Source organism: Strix uralensis, chromosome 6, assembly GCF_047716275.1.
Source record: "Strix uralensis isolate ZFMK-TIS-50842 chromosome 6, bStrUra1, whole genome shotgun sequence".
Classification (NCBI taxonomy): Eukaryota; Metazoa; Chordata; class Aves; order Strigiformes; family Strigidae; genus Strix; species Strix uralensis.
The window spans coordinates 10,815,944-10,831,540 of NC_133977.1; the positions used below are offsets into that span (position 1 = coordinate 10,815,944).

Below are 15,597 nucleotides of genomic sequence, written 5' to 3' on the forward strand. Positions count from 1 at the left end.
CTAGTCCAGCTAGTTGTAACTCAAGGCTAACTCGTGAAGTTATTTGTGGTTTTTATCTGCAGCAGTAAGAAAGGTGTGTTTTTCCTTATGCTGCTTTAGTCCTGACTACAGAACATCAGGCAATCAAAAAACCAAATTATTCCATTTTACAAATATGTCATTTAAATTCAACATTGATATTCACGTTTTTCAAGATATTTTGGAAGAGAAAGGAAAAAAAAATGTTATTTGCAGATGTATGCCAGGAATTTTACCTATATGTGGGTAGTGAAAGGAACATTCCTAAAGAGTTACAGTCACACAATCTGGATAAAAATGGGACAGCTATAGCTCAGATCCTTTGTGTACTGGAAATCTGTTGACTAAAATGTCTAACATGCAAGCAGCTTATGACATCACTACCAATTTACTTCATAAGAAATATTAATGTAGTAAGAACTGTTGAGCAAATCCTGCTAAAGTGTAAGTTTAGGCATTTGTAACTATACTGGTAGAATCCCCATGGTACCTGTAGCAAGCCGCTAACAACATTGTTTAAGAAAACATATTAATTTAGCTGTTGGAAAGTGTTCACTGTAAATTACATTCCTAGTCTCAGTAAACTCTCTTAAACTTGTATTGTGTATCTAAGCCCTCATTTTTTTTGATGAATGTGATCCAGATCTGTCAGAGCATTCATATACAGGCAATATGTTACATAAGGTAATATACAGACATGCTAATAAATAACCAATATATTAAGTAAACAAAATACTCACTGAACATCTTCCCTTCAATAATATTTAAATTTAGTTTAGAAAAATGCACGATGCACCTGATAGTTTAAACATTGAATTGGAAAACTTTTTAGATGTTTTTTCTATTAAAATAAGAATTAGGAAAAAAATGTTACAGCTTAAATTACATGCAAGCAGTGCAAAGTGTAAAAATACTCCTGAAAATTGACTTCGTGTCTCCTTGTAAGAAATTCCTTTAATTTAGGAACTGGGCTTCTTTTCACCTAATTCTTCCTATTTCTGTGATTGAGAATGATTTCTGTTAGAAATACTGATTCTTGAAAAAAGACAACTTGATATGATACCTTTGGAGCAAACTCCTCCACAGTTTCTGGCTACTTATTCCACGCAAGAACCTCAAACAGCTAAGAAATAAGCAAATATGTTTTTTCCCACACAGGGTAACCACGGGAAGTAGGCCAATTCCTACTGTGACATGCCAACATGCATTTTTTGGCAGCAAACATCCCTAAACACACACAAGAGCACAGGGGACTAATTTTTTTTTAAGCTATTTTCAAAAACTGCTGGTTGATTTCACTAGCACTTGCAGTTAATCTAGTATTTTGCAAGTCAGGCATTTACTTTCACCTACTGAAGAACTTTGCTACCAAGAAAAATCACACATCTGATGTAAATCTCTATCACATCTTTCCCCATAGGTCTCAGAACATTATTATAAAGAGTTAACACTGGAAATATACAGAGCATTACTAAAAAATCTTTTATATTTATAAAACCCTTTTGGAATCTTGTGAGGTAAAATTTCATGAATACGCCAGGCTAAAATTGAAATAAACCACTGCAAGCTCCCCTCAGAAAATTATTAAAATTTTGACAAGTCTTTATTGATTAAAGCAGCATACAAGTTTAAAACAGAGAAGTGTTCTACTTTTTCCTGAAGAGAGTTAAAATCATCCTTCCCCAAAAGTCAAATTCTTCTTAAACCCTTACTAAGACAAACAGGCTTTAAATGATGCAACAGAGAATAATTACAGAGGAAAGATGCGGAAAGATGCAAACTTCAACTAAGCAAATTTCTGCCTTAAAGACCTACATATCAGGTTCTGAGATCTGATTTACAAGGAAAGTCAGATTCCTCTAACAATGTCAGCCTCTAGCATCTTTTGCTGAAAATGAAGTGGCACTAACATAAAAAAGAAGTAAAGCTAAATATTAGGTACTCAATTTACTATTCTACTGCAACATAAAAAGACATGGTAATTCTGAATCTGTAGTCCAGAAGGGAAGCACGGTTAGATGCACAATAGAAGGAATACTTCCAAACCACTGAGTAGGTTCAGGAATTTGGCTGCATCTGTTTTTCTGGAACCCCTAAATAACCCCCTGATTAAAATGACATCACTCAGTGAGCAGCATTCTGAAAGAGCTTCATGTTTTGAACTGTGGTGTTTCTGATGCTTCCCCATACACAGCACAGTTTCCCCTCATAAACAAACTAGGGAAACATAGCCTAGGTGGTATCACTGTGAAATGGAGGGCACAATCACCTGAAAGTATATGAAGAGTTACCAGCAGTTTGCAATCAAACTGAGAGGGCACACTAGCTGAGGTCATAGAAGGCAATTATTAATGAAGCTTTATCTGGTATTTTCATTATCTGCTTGGATGATGAAATAACAAGGATTTCTATAATTTACAGATTACTTTTTGGGAAGGCAAACACTTTGAAGGGCAAGATCAGAATCAAAACCATCTCACTTTGGAGATCAGATAGAAACTAACGAAATAAGAGAACTACACTTAAGAAAGCAAAATCAAATGCAAAAATCACAAGTATGTTTTCTATGGAACAAACGCCTAGACATTTTTTAGGGGTTTATAGCAATCATGAACCTAATACAAATAATAATGCAATGCTGTTGCAAAAAGAACTACTTAAGGTATCACACTACAGCAGAGTCTCTACCAGCAGGCAGCAAAGGGCTGCAGCACACTTAACACACTCAAGATTCAATACACCTGAGAAGCCTAATCAGCTTGGTGTGGTGGAGCTGCAAAAGGCAACACCAGCTGACAGGGCACTCAGGTTTCTGGAAGAAGATAAATACTGGGGTTTTTTCTCTTTGTAGTCTTTGAGGAAAAGGGTAGCTCTACAAGATTGGCTCTTTGACAAACAAGTTCCATTCAAGAAAGAAGATTTAAAAATTGGTAAAAGGTAAGTGATAAAGAAATGTACTCTGATGGAAGTTTATGTTATGGAAAGAGGCAAAAGTAAAAGCTTTAAGAATAACTAAAAGTGGTGGTCCCCTAGCCCCTGATGCTTTGAGAAGCTACTATTTCTATGGGCTATTTGTGACAGTATCTCTGTAATATATGGAGGATAATTATTCTGCTCTACTTGGTGCTGATGATTCTTCCAACTGAAATATTGTCTAGTCTCTAGTAATGAACTGTACAGTACATGAATTGGAGAGATTCCAGAGGATTGTAAGACCCAGAGACTTAATCTATAGTACAGGCTGAATCACTATCCTTATCTCTATTAAAGAGAGATAGCTAGGAGCAAAGAATACAAGTATCTCAAAATATTCTTAGAGAGCTGTGACTAAGACAGGAATATATTGATTACACATACTAAAGACTTAAACTGGACACTAGAGAGGAAATCTTCACTTGAAAGAATAACTAAGCACTCGGGTGGGACATCTAGAAAAAACAGAATTCCTGCTGTAAGAAAGTTCTGAACACATTAGGTGAAAACTGGCTAAGCAGTCATCTAGCTATATTTAGCCCTACTTCAAGTGCAAAAGAATAATCCTCAGGATCGTCTCAGCTCTATACTTCTGTATAGTCTAAAGCTTAACATATTTGACATTATTACCTGAGTGACTAACACAGACTCCAACAGTTCTTTAAAAAATTCTGCTCTCTAAAGGTCACCTTAAAGATACTCTATGTAAGTAACTTAGATGTAAACTCTCAGTTTAGGTAAAAGACCTTGCCTAGAAAACCTGTACTGCTAAGTGTGTGGACAAAACTAATGGAAAGCCACTCATGAGCCCAAAGACCCAGTTAACAGGTTCTCTTCTCATACTCCCAGTCTGTACATCCAAGGTCCTTCTCTACTGAGGAGAAAATAAAGCAGTCAGTACTGTGTACTGCTACCGCTCTTACATACTGGGCCCCGAAATCTGAGGGAGTTGGGGATGGAGGTAAGGCTGAATGACCTTTATCTCTTTAAATTGTGATCTATGTTAAAGTTCCAACTTCCTATTACTCTCCCTAAACATGAAGATTAGAAAATAAGATTCTTGAAATAACTCAAAGCACAGGGCTTTGCAAAGGATTTAAGAGAGCTTGCAACTCTACCAAACTCCATTTCTGTACTGAAAATGTTGCACGTTACCATATAAGTTAAAATCTACTTGCCCCACAGCAAGATGTTTTCTCACCCTAAAACTCAAAGCATTAACTGTTAAAGCAAGAAGTGTAACATAGTGATATAACCTTTCTAAACCTCTAACTTGCTAAAATAAACTTAGCAAATGTACTGTGTAAGAGGTCAGTCTAAAGGATTAAATCCTATATATAATTGTCCAAAACCAAGAATTCCTAAGTTTGAGCAACAGTCTTTACTCATCAGTAAGAAAATAAGTATCTTGGGGCCTATTTTGGCCTTATTAATAATTAAACACATAAGCATTCAATAACATTAGACAGTAGGCCTGAAACAGCAGTAAATTGCTTTTCACAAAGAACAAAATTCAAATGTGAAACGATTGCCACAGGCCTTTCTGAAGATCAAGCCTACTTAATGTCAAAAAATACTAGATGAATAGTGAGGTGAGTGTGATTACTGATGGTTATTTAGCACTGTGGTTCTGAAATAAAGGCTAGCTCAGGAAGCTTCTAAATCATGCATGCTCTAGAATAGGATACTAAGGAAGGGGGTACTTTGTACACACTGTGGTAGATTCCTCCCTAAACTAAAAGCAATGGCCTTTGCTCCTGAAAATTATGTATTCTGCTTTGGCAATTGCCACTAAAGTTTTAAAGTATGCTTTACATAAAGTTAGTCCAGTGACGTGGACCACATTTGTTAACTTCCAAAGTCTACACCCTGTATTTCTTCTTCTTTCTTTTTTTCTGTCAAATATTCACTTTGAGTTCTAAACCCAATGTTGTGATTTGAAAAAATCCAAAAATCATCTAAAAGCCACCCCTCATATCTGTCTAGAGTACTTTATTTGGCTCTGAAACAAGTTTAAAATACATTTTTATTAATCCTTTTAGTCTGTTAGAGTATCTGACACAGTAATATATTTTGTGGTAAAGCCCTATTTAAAACCATAGGTTTAGACTGGGCTTATAAAGCACACTTCTATTCATCTCCACAGAACTCAAAAAAAGACTGGGACTTTTCTAGAACCGAGAGTCCCAAACTTAGGACCTCATTTACAGACAATATTATTTTAAAAAAACCAGTCTGTTTAAATAGTCTGCACTTCTTGTCTAATGCTCAGGTATTGCATTTCAAGGAAATAACCTATGGATGGATGTCAACTAAAATAATCTGAGTAGTAGTTTTTAGCAACATGAGAGTACATGTCCAGTGTTCCCTTCAACAGTATATGCCCTTTACCAGTTAATGTGGTGTTTATAACTATTTCACTAATTTTTAGTAAAATGCAGTCATCTCTGCTTCATCAAACATACTCGTCACTTGAACTTACTGCTCTGAATATGTACGAAAAGATACATTTATATTGAATATCAATTTTTGATGAACTACATGAGGATAGACAGGAAGGTGCAGAAAACAAGCTCCACAGCCCCATCTGTTGGCTAATTAAGCTCAAGAAAGCCACCTACCAGCCTCTAGCCAACAATGCTGAAGTGAAACCAGTTAATTTTTTTTATACAATTCCAAATTTTACCATCACAATCTATGATATGTGTGCTTCTTTTACTCCCTAAGCACATAACAGCCGATTTTCTAATACAGTTGTGGGACTTTTAATTTCTTTTAAATTAGAACAACAGAGCAGTCCCTGTGCATAGGGCTGCTTTTGAGCAAGATTGAGACTGATCTGCTTGCGTTTTCATTCATAGATAAATGGTCTATAGTGAAGTTGCAGTAAGAAGTGTCCCTTGATTTTTAAACACAAGCTAAAACCACTTTCTTCTAAAGCCAAGGGCTTAAATGTAAATTTTTTTTAAAGGCATTTACTCTAGTTTGTAAGTGACAAATGTTTCCAGCTCCCACTGACTTGCACGGACTAAGATAGGCAGACCTTGAGCATGTGAAATATGACCTGATTGTGTTAAAAACATAGAATCTAGCATCTGAGTGATTTATAACAAAGCATTTAATTATACCATGAATTGAATAACTCTTTCGCATGAATGCAGTTCTAGTGAATAATTACAATAGGACAGAGCAAGCAGAACAAGGTAACAGTATGACCATGACAAGTTCAAGGGCTGTTATAGAGGTTTTAACCTATGAAATACCACTGCAGTGAACCTATTTGTACCACAACAGAAAACACTGCTGCAAGCCTTAAGTTTGGTTAAAGTCAGCTGTGATGAGGCTCCCAGTGTAGAAAATAGTGAGAGAAGAGGGTGGGGGAAAGATGGGAGCAAATCCTGTGTAAGCACTGGTCCGTTTAGAGGAACCAAAACAAATCTTACAGGCAGGGGACGTGACTGAAAGGAAAAAGCATAGAAGACAACTCCAAACTAACATAAAACACGTACACAAAAATTAATCAGTGTTGAGAAATTCTGCTGCTGACCTCCTTTGTTAAATTATCAGTAGATACTTCCATGTACTGCCAATGCAGGGTGCGGGAAAACATGTTGATGAAAACATGCACTCCTGTAGAAAGGACACTATCTCAGAGTAAACGCAGCTGTATTATCAAGTGCAAATTAACACTCAAGGTCAAAAACAAAAAGTTTAAAAGTAACCTGGAACGTGAGACCACCCTTGTGTTCCCCTAAATTAGGTTGCATACTTGTTCAATCTAGTCCCCTACCCCAAAATGAAGAGAACTGCTACTAGTATCATCAAACTGAGGATAAACAAGCAAGTTGTCATTCAAACTAATGGCAGTTAAACCCTGTCAAGGTCCCACTGAAATCTGGGTATCCTATACTAAAATTTGGGTATCCAAGTAAGGTTTCAGACTAACTGCTCTCTTTTAAAAGCCCTTTAAAAGAAAGGGAGTGCAGGATCATCTGACTCCATTATGCTCTTTTCAGTCCAAAATAATACTTTCCTTTCAAAGGACAAAATTCTATTCCTGCTTAGGCCACAATCATAATGAGCAATCTATAGGACCTCTAAAGCTGCTAGGCAGTTTTGCTTTCATAGCTATCCATGCTATTATTCAAAATGCCATAAAACAAATGGCTTCCCTATCTCTTATCCACAAATCTCCAGGTCTCTTGTGTTCAATAAAAAACTTTTTCTGCAAGAGCTACAAGACTAGTCTCCTTTATGCTGGAAACAATTTACATATACTAGATTGGGAGAAAAAAATGGCTATCTAGCTGAGGTCTTTGGGGCTTGGTAGCAGAGAAGCAAAGGGGAAGAAAGCTATCACATGTTTAGATCACAAGCTGAAAAGGCCACAACCAAAATGGACAAAATGAAATGTGTAAGGAAAGATGGAAAGGGAAGAGTCATGACAGGTGATCATGTGTCATGCTTCTTGCATCCTGTCTTTGACAAACTTAACTAGACTGTACACTCGTATCATACTGACATGCGTGAAAACAATAGAAATCTAAGTGACAATATGGCAGATGGACTTCGCTGTCAAATTCATCACTCAAAATAATTTAAGATTATGGTATTCTACTCCCTGCTATGGTGCAAATATATCCAACAGATGTCAAACTGAAGAGAATAGCATTTTACCATGTAGAAAAGCATGGTATTGCTCTTTTAGCTACCTACTTATGGTGTTTAGAGCCAACAATTGCTGAAACAATTATTAGCACTGAGCATAACTAGCAATGTGACGGAGTCTTCTCCATGTGCTTTAGTAATAAGGTGCAGCCTTGGAGGGGTCGCAGGGGATCAGGATCTTAACTCGTGTTTTAGGAGTACTGCAGAGGTGAGAAAGTAGATGCATTTCCAGACTATTTGTTAGAAAAATACAGAACTCAAATGTCTGTTAAAGTATAACTTAGAATGATATTTTTCCAACTTCTCAAACAGTTGTCCTTTAATTGTATTTTTATATAGTTCTATTTTTAATACACTTTGACTGGAAAATTCTTCTCAGCTCTTGTATGATCTACAAACTCACACTTCAGTATTCTGAAAACCTTTCTGAGGTTCTGCTTTTTTTCTCAACACAATTGCCAGACCCTCAGAGAAAACAGTTGCACTAGCTATCATAGAACAGCAGAAGCACTAGCAGAGCAGCAATCTACCCTGACAAGGACGAGACAAAAGTTCAGATTACAATACTTGTTCCTGAATTGAAGTGTTTGAAATGCCATGTGTGCACTTCATTCAACTGAAGTACAGAATGTTATGTTACTTTAAAACAAATTATATCGGTTACCACACCAAGGTACTTAACTTACCCCTCCCATTGTAATGCCATCAATAAGTGCCACATATGGCTTCTTGCAAGTGCCTGTAACAAATGTAAAAAAAAATTGTACATTTTTTCAAAAGAGTGGACCCATGACTAACTGTATACACGACACATTTCCCCATGTCTTACTTCAGCAAGAGCAACAGAAAATAAATGGTAAATTAAACAAAATATCAACTTATAATGAAGGTACTTCATGTAATTCTTACGCAATGAAAAGAAACACCAGTTACTGACTTCTTGCTTTCTGAGTGTTGTAAGAGAACATTATACAACCATCAAATGTCAGACTGTTTGCTAAGTGAGTACCTGACAATTTAGCCACATCTGGCTATTCTAAATAGCTTTGTAGGATGTTGACATACAAGTTTCCATTTCCCCTGGTCTCACAGCCTGGATTAACAGTGCAGAGTGTGCACCAGCACTCCAGTGCTTTACTACAAAGCCAGATGCATTGGTAGGTTTCAGCTGAAATGTGACTGTAAACTACTGCAATGCAAACATGTTCTGTCCTGCGAACTCTGTTGCATGTTACAACCCTGAATGTGGTGCAGGCAGGTTGAGGTCATAATGTCCTAAAGTACCACAGTATTATCTATCAATTTTATCTGCTGGGGCCTTTAGGAGGCATAAAACTAAAGACCTGATGATTTCAATTACCATTCATGGAAAGATTCTCAGGTTGACTGTGAATGAAACCACCGCCTCATGTTCAGTGTTTTCAGGCCAGACCTATTGCCGATAGGGGTATCTGCTGCAACCACGTTGCTAGCTTTTCTGCAGCAACTATAGATCCTTGTTTAAAACCAGAACTATTTTAAAAGGCAGTTCAATCCTTCAAATTAGTAATTAGAAGATATAACAGAATTGCATTTTTAACTTTGTTCTTACATGAACATATAAGCTAATTCATGGGCTCTAGATGCTAGTCTTAGAACTAAATTTCTATAGAAGCATGCCTTTCCAATAGCAAATGCTGTGAAAGCATCTCCCCTGGGTATTTTTAAGTTGTAAAACATAAGATATAAATAAATCTTTTTGGCAGAAATCTGTCTTAAAAGAATACAATCATACCACAGTTATCAAAAATCTAGGTTTTGTAATTACATGCATTATAGACATAGAACACCCTAATCATTTAAAAGAAAAACAACCCACAAACCCTACAAACTTTTAAAGTACATGCCCTTGCAATATTTGAATAGACTAGAATAGTTAGTTGGAAGAGACATACAACGATCATCTAGTCCAATTGCCATGGTAATACTAATTTTTCACAAGTGCATAAAACCTTAAACTATTTTTCTTGTTGAAGGCGAGAAGGGTACATGACAAACATGCTAAAACTGTAAACTCTGTCAAAGGAAAAATAACTTTTCAGAAATTACTCTAATAGCTCTATGCCCTTCTGTGACTCTAAATTGATATGCAACATGTTCACTTCTCTTCCTGTAGTGACTAACACTTTATACAATGTTTAAAAACTTAAGATGTATTCAATTAACATGTATGGAGAGGTTTCTTCTCACCAAAACATTCAACTCTTGACTTTTACCCTGAAGAATTAATATCCTTTCATAATATCCTTTACCCCAGTAAACTTTACCCAGTGTCTTTGCTGTTGGCTACTTTAAGACCACATACTCCTAGGTTCTTTGCAATAAACTGAGGCAGTTAACTCATAGCTTGAGTATTAATTTATGCAATTTATTTAAATGGAAAGCTTTAACATAATATGATCTTCTGCCTTCTGCTGAATATTAATGACTTTCCATGCATCTATTTTTATCTCATGTCACCTTTGAAGTAGATCAAGGATATTTAGTGAAGAACTGCACTGTCTGCATCTAAGACTTAATTCATCCATAGTGGAAATATAACTACCCAGAGCAATGGGATGAGATAAGGTAGCTATCATAATAGTTTAAACAAAAGAAACAAATGCAAGGTATAAAAATGACATATGTTACCCTACTGGTATTGAACTTAGCTAAAAAAACCCACCAATTACTACTTCTATTATGTTATCAAAGTCTTTTATAGATTAGCAAAGAGAGAAAGTGAATTTACATTCAAAGCCACTATTATGAAAACTAGTACTTCAGAATTTGCTATTAAACATACCAATGGCATTGTTCAGGATATATTCTTCTCTGAAGAAATCTTGTGTCAGTCTATCTCCAACTTTTCCAGCATCTGAAATGGCTTAAGAGAAATAAAAATTCTAAAGTTAATTCTAAGTTTAATAGAAAATACAAGTAAAAAAATTAATCTCACCTGATAACAGCTTTTTTTCCTACAGCAAACAAATAGCAACTTCATCCTGCTGTATTTTATTTGAGAAAATTTGCTCAAACTTAAATATGAATGCAAAGTTTCAAATTTGACTATTGAGACTCACACACTTGTGAGAGTGCAGTTCATCGTCTACACTAGGGAACTCTTCCCAGTGTCTGGTAGTCTTGTTTGTGATATTTTGTATCAATACATAGAACAGCCACTTAAAACTGATGATAGGGAAGACTCTGAATACTAAAAAGAAGCAGCCAGTTAGAGCAGTACATAATGTAACAATAACCTGTATGCTTGTTTACCTAAAACTTAAAACAACTGATAAATTTCACAGTTTGAAGATTTCCTACAGTTCACAGTTACAAAATAATCACAGATAGGGTGATCACCATTGTCAGCTCAGTATCTAAACATCTCAAATGTCAGACACAAATTATCCAGTAGTAACGGAACTGCCTATTAGGACCCTTCAAATTTCTTGTAAAGAAGCAGTCAGTAATTAAAATCTGGGAAGAAAAAGGTAGAGACAAGAACCCTCTCTTCCCAGGAATTGACTGGCTGCTATTACCAGTTACTAATAAAACCCCAATGTTTATTCCTTCATACAAAGTTCCAACAGCTGTCTCCTGGCAAATAACTTAAATAGCATCTGCACACCAAGGTGTTATAAGAAGTCAGCACAACTAATCTCTCTTTGTGTAGCAAACCTCTGTTTACCTGAGTCACAGTAAATAACAGAAATCAATACAAAGTAGTAACTGGGAAAAAAATATGTCAAATGTTTAAGTGACTATAGCCCTTACCTATGATGTCACCCCCAGCACAAAAAGCTTTTCCTCCAGTTCCCTTTATAATTATTAGAAACGTTTCAGGATCTTGCTCCCAAGTCTGAAAAGAAGTACATGTTTCCACGTAAGATTAAAGTCTGTGCAAAAAATGCTTTCCCTGTATACTGTCTATAACTTTCATTTTACTTTTTCAAAAAGCAAATCAAACCATACTTAAAATAGTGCCGAGCTCCCAATCTCTGAAGAAAGGTAGCACTCCCTAAAACAATATGGGAACACAAAGTTGGGGCAGAAGCTGGGAATATGGAAGATACAATAACAGTGTTTCAGGCCAAATCATGAAAATTGTGCAAATCTAGGATGCATGATGAGGAAAACAGCATGTAAATTGTTGATGGATTTTGTCAAAATGACTGCAATCAATGCTAATCAAGGACTGGATCAAACCAATTTGTGCACAGATGTTTTGCTAGGTACAAAGACTATGGGGGCGGGGGGTGTGTCTGAATACTGGTATAAGACTTCAGCAGTGGTGCAACTGTATTGAGGAAAAAGATGCTTTTTATAGGGTTTCCCCACCTTAAACTATGCTTATGTATCACTTATTCAAGTAAGTGTACCCAGATAAGAGAGACAAGACATTTCTGCATACCAGCAACTGTACTTCAAATTATGCCACCTTCTAAGGTTGTGCTTCAAATAAAGCCTGGTACTCAGCACTACAGGTTAAGTATTTCTTTCTTTAAATATTCTTCAAAGAATGCATAGATTTGCAACACGACTACCTATCAAGAGGCAGGCAACTATCCAACAAATACTGGTATCTAATAAGTTTGACTTTGTGCATGTGATAAGTAATATTATTAAATTAGAAGGGACTATTTGCATATTACATCATATTTCATATTACTTCACTAGCTTGTAGAAACAGTGCCTGTAAATCCATAAAGTTGTTCTTTGAGTGACACTGGCAGCACCTTGTTTCTTAATGGCTTGTATCTTTTATTTCAGCCACACAGCCTTCCCACAAACATGCACCCAACCAAGAGGCAACAGCACTGTATAGCTTGCAATTCGTATATGCCGGCTGGCCAGCTGGGTGTTGCCAAAAGGAACATATAAATGCTGAGCACTGCTTGCCTTTAATTCAGTTCTGGTCTTAATATGGGTGTCTCTCTATCCAAATGCTAAACTTAACTTTGTCTGACAGCTTGTTCCTTTGACATGTTTTTTCCTCTTTCTACCTTGTTTGAAACTGTATGTTCTTTTCCATCCTACAAATCTGAGCCCATTGGCCAATGCACTCACACAGACTTCCATTCTTTAAATCAGGACACTAAGAAGCATCAGACTGAATTTTAAAATTGATTTTGGATAACATATGTACAGTGCATGGGTAGAAGTGGAGCTACTAACCTTTATTTGTGGATAAATTTGTTGGATCATAGGAAAACTTAGTGCATTGAGAGCCTTGGGTCTATTCAAAGTTATTATTCCTGCACCTCCTCTCTTTTCCAACAACACGTCAGCTGTTGAATCAGCATTTTTAGACATCTTCTGTACATGCAAAACCAAATAAATAAAGCAAATGTCATTGGTTAGATACCTTGAGTAACATAAGAGTGTTTATGGAAACATTCTCGAAACTCACTATTTAAGATCATAAAACATGCATTTTGGAATTGTATGCAAAGGCTTTTCTACTGTACTGTGAGATATATTTGCACTTCCTAAACAGTTCTTTTGAAACCACTTTATGTTTGAGTCCTTCAGAGTAATAAACCTCAGACAAGTTTTTAAGTCACACACTCTTTGACAATGAAGAAAAAACAAAACAATAAACCACAAAACCATGGTTCCTTAAGACTGACATTCTGAAAATACCTGCAACAGTTATAGCACAGTTCCATGTGTCCCTACCAGCAATTTGACACTGCAAACCCAAATGTGCACATTGCTTTGTAAGTAACTTCTAACAGTAGAGAACAAATCACTGAAGTATTTTCACAATTGAATTCAAACTCACAGTTAAATAATATTTAAGGCATATACAGAAGCTAACATAGAAACTAACTATAAAAGTAGGTAAAGCCAAAATAATTAAGCTTTAGTGTACATTATAATAGAAAGTTGTAACAAGGTGCTCAAAGACCTGGGAAACTTCATGCCTAAGCAGTAAATGATGGCATTCAGAACCACTGTAAACAGATACGTTAGAAGCTGCATGTGCTGTCTGTCTGGGGGGGGGGGGGGGGGGGAATTAAGAGTCCTAAAAGCTTCTAACTCAGTCAAGATGTTCTTCTTACCAAATGTTGTAATATTACTTGCAGTCTGTTGAATGGATTCAGCCTGAAAAAGAAGTATTAAAAGGAGCGCTCAAACCATAAAACTGCTACACAATCCCCAAAATATGACTACTGAGTTAAGCAAAGCTTTGTCAGAAAAATTTCTGAACACAATTGTTTTACGTTCTTTTTAAAATCAAGTAAATTAGAGTACAGTTTTGAATTCAAAACAGTTGGAAACTGCTTACTAGCAAATAGATAGCAGATACCAGTGCCAACTACTAATGTTTTTGATGTGTTCAATTCCAAGTTAGGAGGACCTGGAAATAAGAGGACAAAGAGTTTGGGGGATATGTTTGATAATTAGCAGTGTGCATCTTAAAAATTTACAGCCTTTTTCTGGACGTTTAAATGCTAGCATTTTTTAAAAATGGTCTTGTCTAAAAAACTGAGCATTTCTAAAGCTTCCATTACAACAAACCTGCCCTCGTGTCCTTGCGTGCATATATACATTTACATAGGGTTTATGTAACAGCTTGAGCAAGGCTCACGCTTCTGTTGCTGACAGGAGATAGCTGTACTGGGAGATTTTGTGAATATGCTACTCAATTTAAGTAATGAGGTTGTTATTTATTAACTGTCACTGCACTCTATTGAGGAACAGTTAACGACGGCATTTGCTGGACTTCTGACACCTGGCTTGCATTAACATTAATGAGCAACTTCACCTTTCAGCTACTTAAACACAAAACACGGCCAATGAGCGTGTTACATGTTAACGTCCTGGTGTCCTAAACTAGTTTTTAAGCGCATGCTCGTTTTCGAATGGGAAAATTAATCTAGGCCTAAATTATATTTTATACCGGTTCAGGGGGTTACAACCCCCAGCGTTAGAGGCCTGCCCAGACCACGGCTCCCTGCCGCAAGGCTGCGGGCGCGGCCGGCGCCATTTAAAGCCCCTCGGCGGGGAGTGGGGGGGGAGGAAGCGCCGGGGAAGCTTCGCCGCGCCTCAGGGCGGCCACCGGCGCTTCCCCGTTACCTGGGCAGTGGCATCAGCACTCGGGCCGCCATGGCGGCAGCCGGCGCGGTCGATCGTCGTCATCGGGCAACCGGGAGGGGTGGGATAGGGCGCATGCGCGGGGGAGCGGTCGGCGGGCTGCGGGCCGCGCTTCGTCCCCCTCAGCGTCCCCTCACCCTGTCCCGGGTAAACGGGCAGTTCTGAGGGGACGTCGCTTCCTTCGGGCTCTTCGCTCCCGGGCGGCCGCCGGCCTCCGGGCCCTCCCCCGCTCGCCCTCCTCACGTACGTGAGGGCGGGAGGGCAACCGGGGGGGGGGGGGGCCGGCCGGCGGCCGCTTTTGCTTACCCCTTGAACAGCCCTTTTCCAGTCATAGCGACCGCCAAAGGCTACAGGCCCCTCTGGGCAGTTGTATGAAGTGGTTTCCTTACCTTGACAGAATTTGGGTTGAAGCGGCGCTGCTCCGCATCCTGGATTAGGCCGGGAGGTTGTGAGGGGACGAGGTGAAGGCTGTTACTTCATCGGTGAGGCAAATGGCGCCGTAATGCAGCAATAACATAAACCGTGGTGGTTGGTGTGCAAGGTGGAGAAAGCCACGTTGCCCAATTACTGTCAGAGCCGAACTTTGTGGACTGAAACTGTATTTTGACATTGGATTGTTTTCAGCAGCAAAACCGGTTTCTTAATTTCTGACCTCCCTGTTTCTCCTCATCCTTTACACCTGCAGCCACACCTAGGCTGCCCTCTTAGCTACTGACACATTGATTAACCAGCCAGGATTAAGGAGCTGCTTTAATGTAACAGCCCACCAAAAACTGGTTATCCTAGAAGGTAAACACAGGGATTAAGTAGCTAATG

At 37.8% G+C, this 15,597-nt stretch overlaps 1 protein-coding gene across 4 annotated transcripts in view; it reads right to left on the reverse strand.

The window, feature by feature from the left end:
- Positions 1–15,262, reverse strand: part of HIBCH (3-hydroxyisobutyryl-CoA hydrolase) — a 47,676-nt gene extending 32,414 nt beyond the window's left edge. The window contains exons 1-7 of one of the 4 annotated variants that reach the window (XM_074872708.1): positions 14,764–14,979; positions 13,973–14,044; positions 13,746–13,788; positions 12,856–12,996; positions 11,455–11,539; positions 10,484–10,564; positions 8,346–8,398 (exon numbers count right to left, since the gene is read on the reverse strand). In XM_074872708.1, coding sequence (XP_074728809.1) covers positions 8,346–8,398; positions 10,484–10,564; positions 11,455–11,539; positions 12,856–12,993 — 357 coding nt within the window. In that variant the 5' untranslated portion in view covers positions 12,994–12,996; positions 13,746–13,788; positions 13,973–14,044; positions 14,764–14,979. Of the gene's footprint in view, positions 1–8,345; positions 8,399–10,483; positions 10,565–11,454; positions 11,540–12,855; positions 12,997–13,745; positions 13,789–13,972; positions 14,045–14,763; positions 14,994–15,170 lie in introns of those variants that run through there. The other 3 variants (XM_074872704.1, XM_074872705.1, XM_074872706.1) reach the window with 3 other exon arrangements.
- Positions 15,263–15,597: the final 335 nt, after the last annotated feature.